The sequence below is a fragment of the Hermetia illucens genome, chromosome 3 (genome assembly GCF_905115235.1).
Source record: "Hermetia illucens chromosome 3, iHerIll2.2.curated.20191125, whole genome shotgun sequence".
Taxonomy (NCBI): domain Eukaryota; kingdom Metazoa; phylum Arthropoda; class Insecta; order Diptera; family Stratiomyidae; genus Hermetia; species Hermetia illucens.
In genome coordinates this window covers 17072889-17093175 of record NC_051851.1, presented here as the reverse complement: position 1 = coordinate 17093175, position 20287 = coordinate 17072889, and the positions used below count along the sequence as shown (strand labels likewise).

At 43.4% G+C, this 20287-nt stretch overlaps 1 protein-coding gene across 3 annotated transcripts in view; it reads left to right on the top strand.

The window, feature by feature from the left end:
- LOC119651062 (protein pellino) overlaps nt 1-20287 on the top strand; it is a 206796-nt gene that overhangs the window by 146111 nt on the left and 40398 nt on the right. For all 3 annotated transcript variants that reach the window (XM_038054395.1, XM_038054396.1, XM_038054394.1), the window contains one exon: nt 7857-7949. In XM_038054395.1, the coding sequence (XP_037910323.1) occupies nt 7857-7949 (93 nt within the window). The remainder of the gene's footprint in view (nt 1-7856; nt 7950-20287) is intronic.

Below are 20287 nucleotides of genomic sequence, written 5' to 3'. Positions count from 1 at the left end.
TGCCCTTCATCTAGTAGAAGTAGACCCTTTTGTGGAATCCGGGCCTAGAAATTCATTGAAATTAGTCTTGACCTCCTCTATCTCTCGTCTCTCTTTCTTCTTCGCTTCCTTTCTCCTTTTCTTTTTCGCTCTCTTCCCCCCCCCCCCCCCTCTGTCTTTCTCTTTCGATCTCTTTTGCCCTCTTTCTATATATTTCCTCCCTCTTTTTCGCTTCCTTTTTCACTCGTCTATTCTCTTGCTCCCTTACTCCCCCCCCCCTTTCGCTCTCCTTTTCTCCTCTCTATTTTTCTCGCCCTTCGTTTCTATCTTTCGCTCTCTTCCTCTTTCTTTGCTGGTTTCATTTCACTCCTCTCCAGTCAAAGTATTTTTGACTTTAGCGCCTTCAAGCGAAGTAAAACCGTGAGCCTTGAAATTGTCAATACAGCCCTTGCAATATCTGCAGAGTTGGTACATCCACTCTGGTGCATCAAATGGTTCTAGATTTGGAGTAGAAGCTAAGTACCGTCAGACTGGAGATAAATACCGATCGGTTGTGGTCTACGGACCCCTCATTCTTGGGCAAGCACCCAAGTTGCAAAAAGTATATGACTTGCAGTTTCGTCCAGGCCGAAGGCAACTTATCAGACGCCTTCTCCCCCCCTTTTTATGTTTTACTATAATAATAATAATAATAGCAGAAGGGCTGCCGAGTTGGATCAAGGGGTTGCAAAGAGCAACTCATTATCGACTCGGTAGTTGTAGGACAAACAGGGGCATCTTCCAGGGGGATTCATTGAGTCCTCTTTGGTTTTCATGGCTACTGAATGATGCTAGAGGGCATGGTTTTGCAATAAAATATGGCCTACGTACTAAGTGTGAACTGACACACTTGATGTACCTAGATGACATCAAGCTGTATGCTGGTACTGACAACCATCTTAGAAGTCTGTTGCGAATAATAGACATGTTCAGCCGTGATATTCGGATGGAGTTTGGATTAGACAAATATCGAATCCAAGCCATCCGCAAAGGTCATCACGAGCCGCATGCCGGACATAGCATTGGTGACCTCCACATCGAAGCTATGACCGAGACAGACTTCTACAAATACCTAGGAATTCTGCAAGGAACCCATGCTCGAGTTGGTGATCTGAAGGAAGCTCTGCTGTCCGAATTCCTGCGACGTGTAAAGCTGGTGCTGAAATCGCATCTCTCGGGGAAGAATAAAATAAGCGCGTTGAATGTATTCGCTATCCCTTCACTGGCTTATAATAATAATAATAATCGTTGGCACAACAATCCATATTGGATCAGGGCCTTGAAGTGTGTTAGAGCACTTCATTCAAGACCGTAACGGTACACCACAGTAGACTGTAGGAGGCAATGTGGTCAGCATTGCGCTCGCCCGAGATTATTACCCTGATTTGACTCAGGTACTCATTCACAGCTGAGTCGACTGGTATCCGACGTCAAATCACGATACAAATCCCACTGTCGCCAGCGAGATTTGAACCGCGACCTTCCGTACGACAGCCTTGTGCTCTAACCACTCAGCTACCCGGACACTGGCTTATGCATTCGGATTATTGCCGTGGAAGAAGACAGTAAAGAACAGGCGAGCTCCTTGCATGCGGTTGTCTGTAAGGCAGACTGTGGACTGACTCCACTTAACTTGAAAGATCGATCTTTCAATCCTCTGAGTGGGGTGAAGTCGGACCAGGAGCGGATCGATGAATGGAAGTCGAAGGCAATGCACGGTAAACACGTGAATTGTCTTTGGCAGCCATTTGTCGATTTGCATCTGTCGAACAGATGGCTGTGTGCTGGGGAGCTCTTTGCTGAGACGGAGGGGTTCATGTGTGCCATTCAGGATGGCGTGGTCGCCACCCGAGCTTATAAAAAGCTCATCATGAAAGAACAGGTGGACAACGACCAGTGCAGAATGTGTGGTTCGGCGTTAGAGACGTTGGACCATCTCATTTCTGGCTGTACTGTTATGGCACTGGTGCAATACATCACCAGGCATAATGCTGTAGGTAAGGTTATCCATCAAAACCTTGCATATAAGCATGGGCTGATCACGGGGACATGTCCGGTTTACCGATATGAGCCGCAAGCAGTACTTGATAGTTCTGCTTACAGCATGTATTGGGACCGGCAAGTTCTGACTGATCGCCATACCGCACACAACAAGCCTGACGTACTGTTAGTTGACAAGACGGGTCGCTCCGCGTATATTATTGATATTGCTATCCCCCATAATAGCAACATTGAACGGAAATACGTGGAGAAGAAGGTGAACTATGAGCCATTGGCTCGTGAAATCAAAGAAATTTAGCGTCTCGAGCGGGTGGTTGTAGTTCCCATAATATTGTTAGCTACAGGTATTGTACCTAAATCCCTCACGGCTTCCCTTGATGTCCTGGGACTTTCGCACAGTCTGGTTCAAACCATGCAGAAGTACACCATTCTGCATACGTGCTCGATGTTGCGGGGAGTACTCGACGGATTCTCCCACTGACCTACCACTGGCCAGCACCACCAGCGCCCCTTTAGTTTTTAAGTAGGTAGGATCATCCGAGCCTAAATGCTTGGCACTTAGTGCTAGTATTAGGTAAAATCCGGCATCTGCCGAGATTGTGATAACTCGGATATAATAATCGTTGACGCAACAATCCATATTGGATCAGGGCCTTGAAATGTGTTAGAGCACTTCATTCAACACCGTAACGGTACACTGCAGTACTATATTGCACTGTAGAAGGCAATGTGGTCAGCATTGCGCTCGCCCGAGATTATTACCCTGATTTGGCTCAGGTACTCAATCACAGCTGAGTCGACTGGTATCCGACGTCAAATCACGATACAAATCCCACTGCCACCAATGAGATTCGAACCGCGACGTTCCGTATGACAGTCTTGTGCTCTAACCACTCAGCTATCCTCCGGACACTTCTATGTTTTACTAGTCCTCTTCGTTCGACTTTAAGAGTATCTGATAAAGTTAGGTGAAAACACTGAAAAGTTCAATATTGCCGTTTTTATTACATAAGACCAAAACGCGTAGAATTAGGAAGTGGCACAAGCTATAATCGCTAGAAACAATGGAAAAATAAGATCTGGTGTGCTGAAAACTCTAGCTAATGTGCACACGGAATCCGTTGGCCGAAAACGTAGCAACTACCCTTGTCTTACATATTTAGCTTTACACTATTACACTGCTACTGTTTGCTAGAATCGGAGAAAATCAATAACTGCCGATTCCGCAATTGTGTGTGAAAAGCCTTCACCTTTTTTCTGCGGTCTCTCTTCCTTTCCCTCCACTCCATCTCTTCCCTCTTTCTTCTTTTCCCTCTATCGCTCCTCTTTCCCTCCATCCCTCCTCTTCCCTCTCTCTCCTTTTTCCTCTATCCCTCCAAAACAGCCCTTTTTATCTGTCCCTTTCTCGCTTTCTCTTTCTCTCTTCCCCCCCTTCTCCCTCTCCTCTTTTCTCTCTCTCCTCTTTTTCTCTCTCTCCCCTTTTTCTCTCTCTCCCCTTTTTCTCTCTCTCCCCTTTTTCTCTCTCTTCCCTTTTTCTCTCTCTTCCCTTTTTCTCTCTTTTCGCTTTTTCTCTCTCTTCCCTTTTTCTCTCTCTCCCCTTTTTCTCTCTCTCCCCCTTTTCTCTCTCTCCCCCTTTTCTCTCTCTCCCCTTTTTCTCTCTCTCCCCTTTTTCTCTCTCTCCCCTTTTTCTCTCTCTCCCCTTTTTCTCTCTCTCCCCTTTTTCTCTCTCTTCCCTTTTTCTCTCTCTCTCCTTTTTCTCTTTCTCTCCCCCTTTCTCTCTTTCTCCCTTTCACTGGCTAAAAACAATTATATTCAGACATAGCTAGGAAAAGACGGCACATTTCGGAGGCTGGAGTTTACTATGGATCGTGATAAAAGGATCTTCGCGAATAGTTACACTGTTGGGATTATTTTTATATTCCTAGCTGTTCGTTATATTGTCAAAAAACTCAATATATAATTTAGCATTCTTATTCAGTGATATCCTATTCTCCAGTACCCGATTTGGAAATCGTACTGAACAGGCCCTGTAAACTAGTGGGGTTTATTTTTTCACAGAACCTTTTCAGAGAATACGTGCTTCTGGAAGCGAAGTCTCCTGAATCTCTCTTGTATGCTAGGACCAGAGTCTGGGAAGAGACTGCTTTCATAGAGAACAGGATCGACAGAGAGAGAGAGAGAGAGAGATTGCTAGCACGAGTTCATGCCATTTTGTCAATTTCTGATACGTTGGTGCTAGAATGACTAGCATAGCAAGCGTGGCAACGGTAGATACTCACGAAGTTACAGCCACTCAGGTATAGGAATTGACCCAGGAACTGTCGGCGTTACGTTTATCTCTTGACGGGTTTAGTTTTAAATGTGTCAGATAAGCGCTAATTGATACAGGCGCCGGTCGAAGCTCAGATCTAGTTTCAGGAAGGGATTCTAGTATGACCATTTTGTGAACGAGGCACAAAAATGCTCACCCTCTTCGTATGTATCCTAGTAGGGGAACGAGTTGTCCACTTTTAAGTCAGACCCTTAATTCCCTAATAGACCTCGGGCGGACATTTTCGTGATATCCCTGCAGTGAAATTTCAGAAAATCTACCCCGACATCGTTTCAACTTTATCAGGCAAATGGATCTGCAATTAGAACAATACGGGGACAAGTTGTTAAACTTAGTACTCGGGCTGAGACGAAACTTAGCGTTTCTGCATCGCAGACGTTTCAGACCCCATAATGTGTGCCGAATTTTTAAAAGTCTATTCCCACCTGGTGGATATCAAAAGTTTTGGCATAATCGACTTCGGGACAAATCACCACTAGCGAATCTGTTTCCACCGTTTCCAGAACGTCTATGTATCAGAACACTCTTAAGGGATTTTCATCGTTAACAAACCCCTCACTAAATCGTTCAAACATAGCACATAAGGTTCATCATCATATTATCCATACTGGCCGACTCATAGCAGACCGGACAAGAGAACTCCCTTCGAAAAAATTAAAGGGGCAAATGGTGAGTTTCAGGATTTGGTGGACAAGGACTACTGTCGACTGTCAACCAGTGAAACATATTTAGGGTATCACGGGCAGCTGAAGCTGGAAGCGGGTGTTTTGAAAAAAAGACCTAATGCACGCCTATCATCAGATTCCAATGTCTGAGGAAAGACATTGCGAAAAGAACTGCAATCAAACTCTTCGGCTGTAAAGAGTGTACCGTGATGGCGGACTATTTACGCAGTGTTACTAAAAGCGAGAAGTCGAAGATCACGTGGACAGATGTAGTGTTCAGAGCTTTCGTTGAGTATAAGGAGAGTCTTGCAAACGAGGCGCTGCTTAGATATTACAAGTACAATAAATCTCTGGCGTTAACAACCGACGCATCTGACCTGACAATCGGTGCTATCCTTGTTCGGCCAAAACTTCGGAGAGACGTGTCTACAATGCTAGCAAGCCAAGATTAGCAGGCACGCTAAAAATTACTTACAGGAGTTTGCGGTGCTTGCGCAAGGATTTCAACAAGATCATCTGAGTTTAGTCTACCAACTGATGGTTTCCCATGGTTGCCGGTATATTTCAATCATGATCGATTGCTTTTCGTGTTGGAGAGGGGTCGTTTCTAATGCGGACTAAAGAGAGGCTAATGTGGCTCAAGCCTTCAACATGGGTTGGGTTTTGTACTTCGACAGTAAGAATAATCCAACAGCGTACACAATTTGAATCGGAGATTTTCAGGGAGTCTACGACGGCTGCAAATGGTTAAGGATTATTCTTTATCATCCAGCAGCAAGCGGGTTAGTCGAGGGTTGGCATCACGCGTCGAAGGCATTGATAATATGTCATGAGAACAGCATGGATTGGGTTCATCCGTTGCGAATCGTTTTATTGGGATTACATTGCCTCTCGGACGTCTCAACAGAAAGATTAAAACCGGCATTGCAATCTACCCATTATTTAGAGCAACACGCCAGCGATGCAACTATGTCAATTATCAAGCGAAGCCAATCATCGCCCTTAACGAAAGACATCGACTCGAAAAGCAAGTCGTTGCTTAAATAACCAACACATCTGACATTCGGTCCATCGGCCCGCAAATGCCAGCTCCTTCGCCATCAGTGGGTTCCAGTTAGTTTCCGAAGGGAGCAATCGCTACAACTCATTTTCTACATCAGATCGGCGAGTTTTTTGGAAACCCAGTTTGACTCCTTCTGCAACCATTCGAAGGATGTACCGACTAGCCAAGAGTAGTTGTCAGTATCCGGAGAACTCTGTCATTCGAAGGGAGTGATTTAGGGACCCAATATGGGAACAAGGGAAACATGACGGCCCCCTCTTGGTCGTGTTGACCACCATGGCGTTGTGGGCATCTTTAAGACGGAGCACGCTCCCTCTTTTCCAAGTGAAGCCGTTGGAAAAGGTGCTTGCTGTATTGGTGGCTACGTTATGCAGTGGCACGCATTCTCCTAAGATGGCCGACGAGTAGGTCGCCCCACGAGTGTTTGGTGGAGAACAATAGTGGAGGAGTGTGTGCATCTCGGAAAGGCTTGGAGAAAACTGAAGCGCATTTCAGGCAACTGGGAACGATGGGACGTAGTTGCGGTTTTCGGGCTATGTCTACTATGGGGTAAATGGCAATCACGTAGTAAAAAAGATTTTATTTTCAATTTAAATCGGATTTTTCTCCTTCACACAAATCCCTTGTGCGTCACTAAGGGTGTCTCAATTAATATAATCAGGGCCGATAACATATGGAACCGCTTTGTGTCATTCTGTATCTCGGGGCAGAGGTGAGGTAGCGAAAAAGTTGCTTTCGTAAATTTTTGGATTAGAAAACTTTTCCGTAAATATTTTTATTCTGAATAAACCGTATCTCAGGAACCATTTGATTCAGGCTTCCGCGTGAAACCAGTATATTGGAGTTTGCGGCTTGTGTATACCTCAAACCAATGCAGATGCATGATAATAGACTGATAGATACTCTATTCCGAGATTGGCCTTGATCATCTGATTGATTGACTGATTACCTCAGAAACATTCCGCTTTGGATGGTGAAGCCAATATTGTTTTTAAACTGCTCAAATTGCAGGTCGGGATTGAACTTATTCTAAGGTGGTTCCAACCGTTCTTTTATCACGTCTAGATTTGAAAACATCCGGGCTTAAATGGAGTTAAATGCGCATTAAATGCTATTTGGGTTTAATTATTCCTGTTTTCGAGCCCTCAGAATAGCATGGATTCCTTGGCGTGAATTCCAAGAGTGCATTCCAGCTCCGTCCTTAAAATACCATTGTTTTCGGTACCCACATGATTTATAATTAATTTTGATTTGGATTACTCTATCATTTTGAATTTTCAAATTTGATGTATCTATTTTAACCCAACCTGACCGCTGGCACGTTGTCTCCTTGCATTCGGGTCTAGAAAGCACTCATGCCGGCAGAATATCTTTTCTCTGACTAAATAATAACATCCACTCCCCGTCATCATAAATTTGAAATTATTTTCTTGATGTGTGAATCTGGCTGTAACCGCTACAAGTATCTGTGGACTGTACTCGCTTTTACAAACTTGTGAATTAATTTGCAATTACAAATCTTTATGGACTCTTCACAGAGCCACTGACTGCCCCGTGCAACTGAAGTGAATATAATAAATCGCAGCCTCTGACTTACTCATGTTTTTCTAGATACATAGATATAATTCCGTAGATACTCGGCATATGCATAGTCCACATGCCTTTGTTATTCCTATTTGTATTGTGTTTGCAAGATAAACTTCCTGAGCTTGCTTTCCGCCGTGTAATTTTCACGTTTCTGCGATATTTATTTTTCTATCTTATTTTCTATTTGCAGTACGGATGGTACAGAGTCGCCAATTCTAGCGGAACCGGATACAGAAGGCCACGATAAACCACGTGTAAAGTATGGCGAATTAGTGATCTTGGGGTAAGTTACTTTCTTAATTCGTTCCTAATGCATTAGATAAGTACGGAGAAGGTTTTTATCGTGCCTTTGCATGGTAATTTGGTATTAAAAAGATGGAACGCGCCCACCCTACCGGCGGGGAGAGCATAATGACCTCTAAGCATGTACATAATTACTAATCCGGTGAAGTGTATTTCGAATGCAGGAAAATGGGAGAGAAGATGGGCATTAGTTGCTGGGCTGAGCAGAACTGCAGCAAAGGGGAATCTCTTAACAATTTAAGATGATTCGGTTTGTGTGCCTGCATAGATGCTAAGATAAGATTGAGTTTGTAGGTGAAAGGGGGCAAAAAAGAAAAGTTGGTAGTGAAATATTTCTTGATAATTCCTAATATAGTTACACATACAGTAATTAGCACTCATAATTTGGTGAATGAACAAGTCGGAAAACCGGAAGCTGGACACTTCAGGTATGAAAGGTTTTGCCGATTTCTTATATAAGAATATTCGGCTACACGACGATTCCACTTATGTAACTCGTCGTTGTATATACGTCAAAGATACGTGATATTCAATTCTATGTGATACTTATCCTCAGGCAGTAGTAATTTGACACGAAAGAGATAATTTTGGCCTACTATAACTCTGTTAATAGTAGCAGGATTTTCACCAAACTTTCCAGTATGATGCCTCCTATCAGAGTCTATGTTACTGAAACTGATTTTACAGATCTAGGATGAACTTCAAGGGGGGTTCGCAGTAAATTTTCGTTCGGTCAGTTGTCGTAGAAATAGTTGAGTCAGTTTTTCACGTTTTAGCGTTTGTTGAACCTAACGAACCTCACTTGCTTTAATGAAGATAGGAATTTGGTAATCTATTGAATCTTTCGATATATCCGAAGAGTGAGACAGATGCTGATGAGTTTTCCCTTGGAGTTCCTGTGGGGGATGTTCTGATACATTTTTGGGCCTAGGATTGCCGTGAAGCAAAATGACTTTGTCGTTTAGATGTCTTCAATGGAATATTCTCATTTACATGGAGTTCTTGGGTTAAATTGTGGTGCTTGTTCCGACCATTCTATTTTTTTTGAGAACTTCTATAAGCGTTAGACCTTGCTAGCTTTACCAAACACAGATCACTGCTCTCTTGAGATAGGGTTCTCAGTTTTGGCATGTCTTCTGGTATTTCCGTCAATTTCTTCCTTTATTTTATGATAGTCTAAAGACACTATTTTTACAGTGATAACTCGGAATAGAAATCTTTGCATTGGACCAGCTTTAAGGTTTTGTGTAAACACAAAACCTTATTAAAATCGGTTTACTGTCTGTCTGTTTGTCCGTCTCTCTGTCCGTCACACGCATTTAAGGTTTTGTGTAAACACAAAACCTTATTAAAATCGGTTTACTGTCTGTCTGTTTGTCCGTCTCTCTGTCCGTCACACGCATTTTTCTCGGAGACGGTTGTAGCCACCAAATTTGATAGAAAGTTGGAAACTGTGAATGCTCCGCATATAGTGAGCTACATCCTTTTATGTCCAATTTAGGGGTTCTCATACATGCAAAAGGGGGGTGTACATTTTTTTTTCATCAGGTATAGTCATGTGGGGTATCAAATGAAAGGTCTCGATAAGTACTTTTCGAAGCCGGTATTAGTTTTGACTTTTGTTGAAAAGGTGGGGAGTGCAGGGGGTTGAAAGTGATCATTTTTTTAACGAACCTATTCTCAGAAACTATCCAACCGAAAAATCTGAAAAAAATCAGGGGGCTGCCACTATATGGTGCTTAGGCTCCGAAATACCCTTCATACCGATACCTGTTCAAATGAAGTTAATAATAGTACATTCGAAAAAATCAAAAATTGGCTGACGGTTTCGTCCAGGGCAAAGGCAAACCATCAGACGCTGCCTCACCTCTGCCCTTCAGGTGGAAAGACGCTCCCTTTTATCATCGCAAGAACACGACAAGGTTGCGAATTATATTGGACTTAAAACGCCAGTCGTTGCAGTCTAAGCTAGACTAAGGCTAAAGCTAGGTTGTTGTTTAGGATCTGCGGGATCCTAAGTCCACATCCGCGTGATGGTGGACCGGACTAAATGAGGAGCAACTTACTCCCACGTTTTTTAGTCCATGGATCCCTAGTTTGGAGCGTAGCACCCCAAGCATTAAAAATCGATGATAAAAGGGAGCGTCTTTCCACCTATTGGCACTTTCGATCACGCTGCTTCCAGGGCAGAGGTGAGGCAGCGTCTGATGAGTTGCCTTTGCCCTGGACGAAACCGTCAGTCAATTTTTGATTTTTTCGATTTTTAATGCTTGGGGTGCTACGCTCCAAACTAGGGATCTATAGACTAAAAAACGGGGGAGTAAGTTGCTCCTCATTTAGTCCGGTCCACCATCACGTGGATGTGGACTTAGGATCCCGCAGATCCTAAACAACCTAGCTAATATTACATTACTATAATTTTTAGTAATTGACAGGAAAACCCCCTTAAGTTCACCCTAGAATTACGAAATTTTACAGGATACAGCATAGAATTTGCCGAATTTGCTGAAAATCGCACTATAACTAACAAAGTTATACTAGGCCAAAGCTGTCGCTTCTCTGCAAATTCAAGACTATGTCAATATCACTTGAAAGTGGATATTTTCCATAATATATGCATATTTTGCGTGCTACATGCTAATGGGACAAATGGACACTCATATCTCTTTATAAAAGAAATACACAAAATCTTTCATACCTGAAGCGTCTAGCTTCCGGTTTCCCGACTTGTTTTACTTTTGGTAAGCTTGTGTGACATAATGAGAGGTTGGCACCCCATAATTGCTATTTTTTCGGCTATTTCATGAATTGTTTGATGACTGCCCTTGACAAATCCGCGGTAATTTCTTGAAAATACATTTTTTTTGCCGCGACAAAACCCTCAAATCTTATAGATGCTTGCCTAGATCTAACTAGGTCTGAGGCGATGCCCTTGACATCCCCCGAATGTCTCTGAGCATTGCAGGGAATGCTTCATTCCAAGGAACGTTTTTCTGATATATTATTATATCCGCCGTTGGAGTCGTTCAATCAAACCGAGTATTGGAAGGGGGTGGGGAGGTGGTTGCTGATACGCAGTTGCATGTACACAAGTTGCATCTAACAAATAATCTAAATTTTTGAATAGGTACGATTGGAATTGTCTTCTTTGATCGGTTATGACTCTGAATAGTGTTCAAAATAGGGTGGCCCAGGTCTCATCCAATACTTATACAATCGTTTAGACTTCTTTATCTGGAAGTCGCCACCATGAAAATAGTCTATCATAGTAAGGCAATATCAGCAACTTCTGGATGGTGGCATGATAACTATGTCAAAATGAACATGTTTGAAACGTGCGGACGGCAGGTTGGAAATGTCATCTGAAGCAGTAACAGTCTGTTTTTTGTTGATGTCTGCACGTTACACTGAATCAGGAGTTTGGTCATCGGTTTTGCTCCTGAATGCGAAAATTGGTGAATGGTACAGAGCGTTGTTCTGTTGAAGTCGCATGGTCATTAAAGGTCTGACTACTCATGGAGGCACATCGCAGAAAAAAGAATACTCAGTGTCTGGAGTACGGGCAAGGTTAAATTGTAAGTTTGTCGCTTCCTTCTGGAGCAGCTGTTTCAATTCCATATCGTTTTTCGGCGCTGTTTTCATCATTGTGAAGAACAAGACAGTTTTCAATTTTTCTATACGTAAGAATGCATCAGCGACGATGTTTTCAGCTTCAAACATAGATAAAGTCTAGGAGGTAATATTGTTGGGAGGCAGTCTGAGCATTGATGATCCTTCTTCGTGAAAGCGAAATTGTTGGGCTTATGGTCGTAGAAATGGTAACTGATTTGCCTTCGACAATGCGGTGCCTGTAAACGAGCGGTTCCTTTTCAAATATTTTCCTGATAGGCTCCTTGGATTCTTGTGTGGGTATCGCAAGTCTCTTCCTTTCCGCGGTATTGAATTGAACTAATAATAATAATCATTGGCGCAACAATCCATATTAGATCCGGGCCTTGAATTGTGTTAGAGCACTTCATTCAAGACCACAATGGTACACTACAGTAGGAGGCAGTGTGGTGAGCATTGCGCTTGCTCGAGATTATTACCCTGATTTGACTCAGGTACTCATTCGCAACTGAGTCGACTGGCATTCGCCATCTAGTCACGATAACAAATCTCTCTGCCACCAGTGAGACTTGAAATATGGTCGTCATATTTCCGTTAGGTCGTGTTAGTTCCATAATTGGATTTTTCGAAAACACCCTTGCGTCCGATCTGTCTTCCATGATTGACCCTTCGGTGCAAATTAAGTCTGGAATACCAGGAGATTCGTAGCCATTTTTGGCCATTCTTCTCTCTTGGTGATTATGACGGAGAATGTCTTAAGAAGCCATAAGACCGGCAGGCATAAGAACCAACTGATTAATAGCGTATCGACTCCATGCTATGTTGCCGCGTTACAAATCGCTGCGAATGAGACATCGTTGAAATCACCTTCGGTGTCCATGTTTGCACGTAGGGCGTATTCTCTTTCGGTCGTTTCCTCCTCTATTTTTGTAAGTTCCGGTTCTTTCAGTAGAAAGGAATTTTTTAACTGATCGGTTGGAAGTGTTTTGCGTCCCTATATTTGGGTTTCCCTAGTTTGGGATTCATATCCGTCCAGTTAATTGGATTGTAAACATGGGCTACTTGGTATATATTCTGAGTAAGTACAATCTGGGTCATCAATACATTCCATTTATCATTAGATCATGAATGATGTCATCCGGGTTCGCAGACTTGTATCTACAGAACGGGATCAAGGCCTATTTGACTCACTCTAGTGATATTACTTTGCATGACAGATTAATGTCTCTCGGTTGAGAGCTGTATGCATCTGTCGACGCTCAGATGAGTTTTTGAATACTGCTCATCGCTTTTTGTGTACTTCCCGCCCCGCAAACGTAGATACCCTAGCTGCTGGCTACATTCTTTGGCAAAGAATCGCCTGAACTTTGAGGTCATCTGAAGGGAGCTCTTCTCTTCGTAAAGGAGTCTCTGTGATGATCGTTTTGTGTACCTTGTGGCTTTCTTTTGTGGATAAAATCCGGCTCAATTGGTTACGGTGGGCGGATTACTTAATCCGTATGGATGAGGATGATCCAGCCCGGAAAGTCTATAAGGGCAATATCTATGGTAGGAAAAGAAGAGGAGCCAGACCCTGCCTCAGATGGAGCGATGGCTTGGGTCAGGACGCCAGACAGCTATTAGAGATATCGAATTGGTGGGCTTCGACGCAAAACTGGGATATCTGAAGTTCCTTATTAAGTCAAGCCTAGACCGGATACCGGTTGTTGCGCCGTTTATGATGATGTGGTTTTCTTTGGAGCTTTCTGAGTCTCTCTGTACAAATTCTAGCCAACGGCTGAATCAGATTTTAGAACTTGGTTGAGGAGTACTTTTGTCTTTCTCCTATTTTCCGGATCCGAGCTCTACCATAGTGTTTTACCCCTTTATGGTGTATTAAATGGACATCTCTTCAAAATCTTCTCTCATGCTAGTTGCGATCATTTGGATTGTTTTGTCAGTTCCAACAATGGATTCAATGCGTCTCCTAGCGATCATAACTCAGGGATACAGTTCTATTTTGTCTTCCTCAGGTACTGCATTAGAGTGGTTAGTTGTGTCATGCCCATTATGAAATCAGTGCCTGTGCCCTGAGAGCATGATATCGTTAGATATTCTCCACTTTCCCGCAGGAGAGGTCAAGTCCGCCTCAGGGGATGTCCAAATTGAGCATCTGTAGTTTTTTCCCACCAGATACTCTAATAGCCTCTCGTGTTGATGTTGGAACTTCCCTAGTATATATGGTGGGCGGTGACATCATATCCTGGTATTACCTACTTGCCTTTACTTTTAGCATGTTGGACAGCTCTGATGAATGTTCCGCTGGGAGCGTTGTCCGCTGTAGAGTCGGCAGCCCGTTTGTTCCTAAGCCTTTTTAACTTCCGGTTCAGAAAAGCTTCCGAACCATCGGCGCTCTCTCCTTGTTCGCTACTTGGCAGCACCTAGGCGTAGGTTTCGCGGTTATTCTGAATGAAGACTTAGCCGTTGCCGGCCGAGCCCTGTTGGCTGGCCTTCGGGCTGAAGAGTTAGGATCGTCCGAGGGCCTCTGCCGCTTCGGTTTGCTCTTAGCTGCAGGTGCTCTGGTTCCTTTCCGTTCAACTCGCGCCTCAGGTTTTTTTTAGTAATTATTTCGAATTTTTTTTTTTTAGTTGCGTTTTTGTTTTTTGTTTAATTTATTATCTGCACATCGGATATTATCGCAGCGCTCCCTCGTCATCCTTGTGTTTCCCCCTATGTATTGCCTGTAAGCCTTATTTTCTTGTTAAAGGCTTCCTAGTTTTCATTATTGAACCAATCATTTTTCCGGTGCCATATCCATTCTTCCTTCGTTGTTGGCCAGATGGTGCATCTTCATTTTGCAATTAGATTTTTGCTACTTGTTTAGTTTATGAGGATGTTTCAACGAGAGTATTCCATGAAGGAAAATCAAATGCTTCCTGAAATATGTTGATGCAGGGGTAGGGGGTTGGTATTAGGCCAAAGTAAATTTTAACCGCCTTGACGAAGGGAAGATACGAAAGAAGGAAGCCTTTTTGAAACTTTTCATATGTATGTTTCATCAAATCTTCCTTTATTTGGGTTTGGGGCCAGCATGTTATTTACATAACGTCGCATTCCTTAGTAATATCTATAGAAGCCCATCTACGCCCCAGTTAGTGTATCCTGAATAATTTCATTGAAGAGACAACCAAGGGGCAGGCTTAAGACCTCGAGTCAAGATTTAATAGGCCTCTTTAGGTGCAGTCTAGACTTTTCTATATCATGGTAAATCTAGCTAGTGTTTCGCTGGCCGATTAGACTTTTCTTAGTAATATTCTAGCTACATTTTCGATCCGCTTTATATACTTTGTTTTCTCGAAGTTGGTGAACTTCAGCCTCGTGCTTAGTTGAAATTGTCGCCATCTTCTTTAGGATAACAAACCCTTTATTTGACGTAGCTTTGCTGAAGATAGATATGTAGATGATTTGGGCTGTATTTATGACCGAATACCTAAAATCTCAAAAAATCAATACGAGTAAACTCTCTGCTTCAGGTCTTCTCTCTAATTCAGTGTATACTTTCCCCAACATATTTGAAAGCGTAAATCAAGATCCAATAGTTGATTACCTGATTATGGTTCCTCCGAAAGCAGGGATTGTGTAGCCATTTCAATCTTAGATATTTGATGCCGAGCTTGCGGGTTTTTGTGAACCCGAAGATATTTCAACACACAGTTCCCCAACGCGTTTCGATTCAGAGGTAAAAGGTATCATTTTCTGCAGCCCAATTTCTACTTTTTCCATTTCACCCCATTACCCCCTAGCCGTCACGCATCCATAGTGTGCATGTGAATGAACTCCATTAGCTTCTCAACGTACTTCCACTCACTCGTGGAGTGGAAATTCGATTTAGATCTGAATGTGTGTGAATGGAGAAGGTCTAGCAGTTGGTCGCTCCCTTCACAGGGGAGGGTGAAATTCGAGTTTCCTTGCCTGAACATAGTTTTATTTTTATACTCCTTTCTACGCACATGATATTGTTTGCGTGTTGCTCAGCGTCAGCATTTCTTGTTTTCTTTCCTGGGCTCTGTTATTCCGGGAAATGGAGACCCCGGGAGAAGATTTTTTTTTATTACACAAGTTTGAATGTCTGATGAGCAGTGGATTCCTACAAATTCCTTCTAAGCGAATGAATTATTTCTAAATGCATCTTTCATTTGGTACACGCAGTGGCTTGTTAGCTTCGAAACTCTGGGTGTAGTCTGTGCTGTAAACAGTTTTTAGCTGGCAATATGAGATTTTATTGGAAAGTTAATGGAGGTAAAAACGGCATGAATGGTTGAAAAGTATGATGCATTGGTGGGTCTCCAGTTTGTAACTTCTCTGCCGATTTCTATATATTTTGTCATGGTTGGTTCTACATGTTTTATTATTCTATGGGTTTTGTTTAATTTCCAGTCCCCGCCCTAGTCTTCATTCGTCATTTAAGGACATTGCAATTCAGACGCTTTGATGAACAGTTCAGACATTTCCGCTGCGTTAAAAATCGGCAGGAGGCGACGTCCTGGTGGTTTAACGTGAGCCCTCATTGTTGAGCCCTAACTCCACGGTCGTTTTGAGACACGGATTGATTTTGTGGCCTTAATCAGATCTCCGCTTTGACAAGTAACAATGCTTCGACATAGCACAACCTCCACGAAACTCCTACTAGAGACCAACCCAATAACGGGGCTGAGAACACATGGCAGGCATCGGAGTTTCCGGTAGTAGGTAGGGTTGCTATTAGTAACTATTCGGAGGAGACCATACACCCTGTGGTCTGTAGTTTTGGTGCTAAAAGTTCCGACTGTGACCGGGATCGTGATTGTTGTGGAAGGGTAAGAGGAGCAGAATCTAGTTAGATCATTTCTTCAGAGCCGGGTAGTAGTGTTCACGAAAGAAACCGTAACCAGGGATCTTTTGAAATTTCCAAAGAATTGGTTGCCTAGTGTCCACAGCCTGGCTTTAGCCAGAGTTGGGAAATCGCATAGGAAGTACTTGATGGTGCCTCCCATTCCGCCGCAACTTCCACAATCTAGATTGTAGGTTTTGGTGAGTCTTGACCTTTATATGCGTTTGAGCGCCCGCTCTCGTGATCGGCCTTTGTTGTAGGAGGGTCACGTTCACTTTGATTTTCGCAAGTGGCAAGTCTTCTCATCCCCGTCAGCGGCTGATGAACATTGTGAGTAGATTCCACTCTCGACAGTCGACAGCAGCACGTAAAATGCGCTCAACGAGGGATTGTCGAGAGTGGAGCTTCGTGTGGCCACTCCGTTAGTGTCCTGTTTCCCCGCTATGTTTTTATGACCGGGGACCCTGTGGAGGGTGATTTTGAATGTGTCGGCTAGACTGTTTGGCGCATCGCTGCACCGCCCAGCGAACTTGGAGAATGTCGCCACTAGCACAAAGCCTTAAGGGCGCTTGACTGTCTGCCAGAATAATTATGTTGCGCATGAGATTCGGGTCTTGACCCAGCCATCGACCGCCCTCCAGTATCACCAGCACTTCCACTTGGAATCCTCTGCCGTATGCCGGAGAAGTGTTTGCTTGGAATGCTAAAAAGGCGTTTTTCGGTAAAGAATATTCTGTTATAACCTCATAGGACATCATCATTCTGCCCTAGTTGATGAGCTCATCGTAAAAGTGCTGTTGAAGTTTGTGTGTAGCGCAGTTCTTTTGGAGTTATTAGAGTTTCTGAGGTACTTCGTTATGGCCACAAGGCCTTGCTCTGCAATAGTCTTGTGGCGCGGCAGGATCGAATGTTGCGAATGCGAACAAATAGATGGCGCGGAACTATCCACTTTGCAGAGCTCGCCACGGGAGTGGAGGACTGGCGAGAAAAGTGTGCCATGAGTTAGGGGCAGAAAAGAAACACATGAAGGAGATGATAATTCTCTTCTGCCTCTAACGAGCAAATAGTCACTTCACTTTTTCCTCATTCTTTAAATAAATTATTTAATAAAGTCTAATTGTTAAATCTATCGAGTATTGATAGTAAAAACCCAGTCTATGTTCCGGTGTACCTAAAAAGTGTGGTTTGCAAAGAATTGGACTATTAAAGTTAAAGTCTGACAACACTACTTCATATACCGTATTTAATATGAAAGTCCAGTGAGAGTCGGTATAGGTTTATATTGAGTGCATTCACCACGCATAAATCCTATTAGACTTGGTCTTAGCCTAGCCTAGCAGGCAAGACTGAAAATATTCGTCTTCGCTAAGCGATTGGGTTACGTGCTTTCGATTGAACCAAGGCAGCACGTTTTTTGTAGGATGCATGGTCCATCTATATCTTGATCCACTTTCCCACAATTTCTGCCATTCACTGAGAGTTCGGGCTCTCTCTTGATCGATGGGCACATAGTTTTTTGGTAATCAACTTATATTCGAGGCTATACTTTGCTCTTGGGAGTAGTGTACTTTTTGCCAGTTTATTTCGTGCTGAAGTTAATTTTTCACTTTCATGAATTCTGCAATTCTAAGGGTTATCTTATTTCGCCCTTTGGTACACTAAGCAATCCGCCGAAGTTTGAGGCAGTTTTTTCGCAGAATTGCAGCTTCAGCCGTCCACCAGTTCGTAGGTAACTTCTTGTGACGATACATTGCGGTGATAAGGGTCATGGTTAAATGCGCTAACGATTCAATCACAATTCTTCTGTCTGCCTCGCATATTTACTATTCTTGAGAAACCTCGGCAAATTGCCGACGTAGATTTTCTCGGCGTTCCACCCGGTAGATGGTTGCTGGACATCAGAACTTTGGGCGGAGCTGTCCGTTACTTCGAAGAAAATGCACTGGTGATCAGTGGCCGTGAAATCTTGCAGTACCTTCTATTATTTAAGCGCTGACACTAAGGTCACGTCAGGGATAACGCTTCCAACCAGGGTGTCGGGATGTCGGAGTGCTATTGGTATTTAAGGCAATAAGATCTGTCCTGTCCTGTCTTTAAATTTTGTGTGCCCCTAGAATCTCGCTCTGGCGTTAAAGTCTCCTTCAACTTGAGCTCCCTCTTTCGTGCTTTGAATCTCTTCCTCCACATACATTGGAACATGGAATTCGTTCGGTGTGGGGTAAACATTAAAAAAGTCGCTTCCGCACAGCGAAACCAAACGAAGCCGTCTCCTCGACCATGAACCCACACTCGTAAGTTAATCTCACCCAGATGGCAGCAGTGCCACATATATCGGCATACCACCATGGTACGTTCCTATCTCGGTACTACTCACTGAGGTGCAAGAAGTCAACTCTCCTTTCGTCCACCATTAGGTAGTGAGCACTTGACCTCCTATGCATGGTCGGGAACATGAGTTACATTTTTTTTTGCAGATCGCAGTCCTTGCAAAGAACACAGAAATTTTCTGACTCGCAAGTCTTCGTTTTGTGCCCAGGTTCGCCACACTTGTCACACAAAGGGCTCCTGTTGTAAACCCCTGCTTTGTGCCCATAGGTCCACAGCTTAAAGCAGCGAGTTGGAACTGCCCTGCGCCTTATCCTGCAAATGATCCATTCGATCTTTATTTTTTCACTATGGATAAGTTGACTCGCTGTCTTTTCAGGGACAGTGACAATGGCCAAATTTTGTCTTCTGGGGTTCACAGATGTAGTTCCCACTTTGAGGTTGCTCCCATCTCTACCTTTAACGTATTCGTGAAACAATGCAGATCCTTTAGTTCGAGGGCGCACATGGGTTCTAGGTTGGAGACCATTGCTTTCGCATTTAGAATGCTCTTAACTGTATCGTAGAACGGCTTCTGGATTGGCATTGTGCTTTTCGAAGAACTTCCGTGAAAGACCGGTTCGGTTAGGTGAAAAGGGCGTTTGATCGTGGTTTACCCTTTCGTTTTTTCTTTGTTGCTGATGTCGTAGTCAACCTCGCTACTGTGGAGTCACTATTTCGCTTTGAACTCACGTTGTTGTCTATTCAATTTTTCCTGGTTTTCATGATGGTCGATTTATACCTGAGGCATTTTTTGTATAGCTGCTAGTATTCATGCTTCTAGCTGGAGTTGAAAACCTCCCTGATCTCCTTCTCGAGATTGGACAGATTTTCGTACCCCTACGGTAGAAATGTATTTTTGCTGTATTTTGCAGAGGATGAGGTTTTAAAGGTTGTGACCTTTTCCTTTGACTCTAGTCTATCTGTCGGGCGGATATTGCTATTAGGAGCATCGGTAAGTTTGGTTTTGATAACCTGAACAAACTTCCACCAGTTGGTCCTCTGTAGTTTTGCCCGTCTTACACGACGGTACGTTTGTGATAATAATAAAGTTGACAAGAGACTTAACATATCTCTTTGGTTGATATCCTAACTGGCCGAAAGCATTGGCGCGTTGGCATCGCAGCTTATCAACAGATTGGGTTATTTCGATGCGATGGCATACATCGGATATCGTAATTTTTCCGATGGTGTTAACCGGTCGTGAGTCAGATAAGCCGAGCAGCATGTACATCTTCATCTACATCACCGCTTCCGCCTGCTTCAGTTCGACCATGACTGGGTCGCCGGAACTCAAATCCGGACACAGGAGGACATGCAGGCTTTTGTTGTTGAGAAAACATATTCTAGGCTTGTCCCGATCAGTACTTCGTCTGTCATGTTTTAGCTCATCGTGCCGTCGGTTGTGCTTGGATACGGTAGGGTTCGTCTTTTTCTGGTTTTCAAAGCGTTTATTATATTTCTTAACTATCGCCTGGTACTTAGCGAGGTCCTTT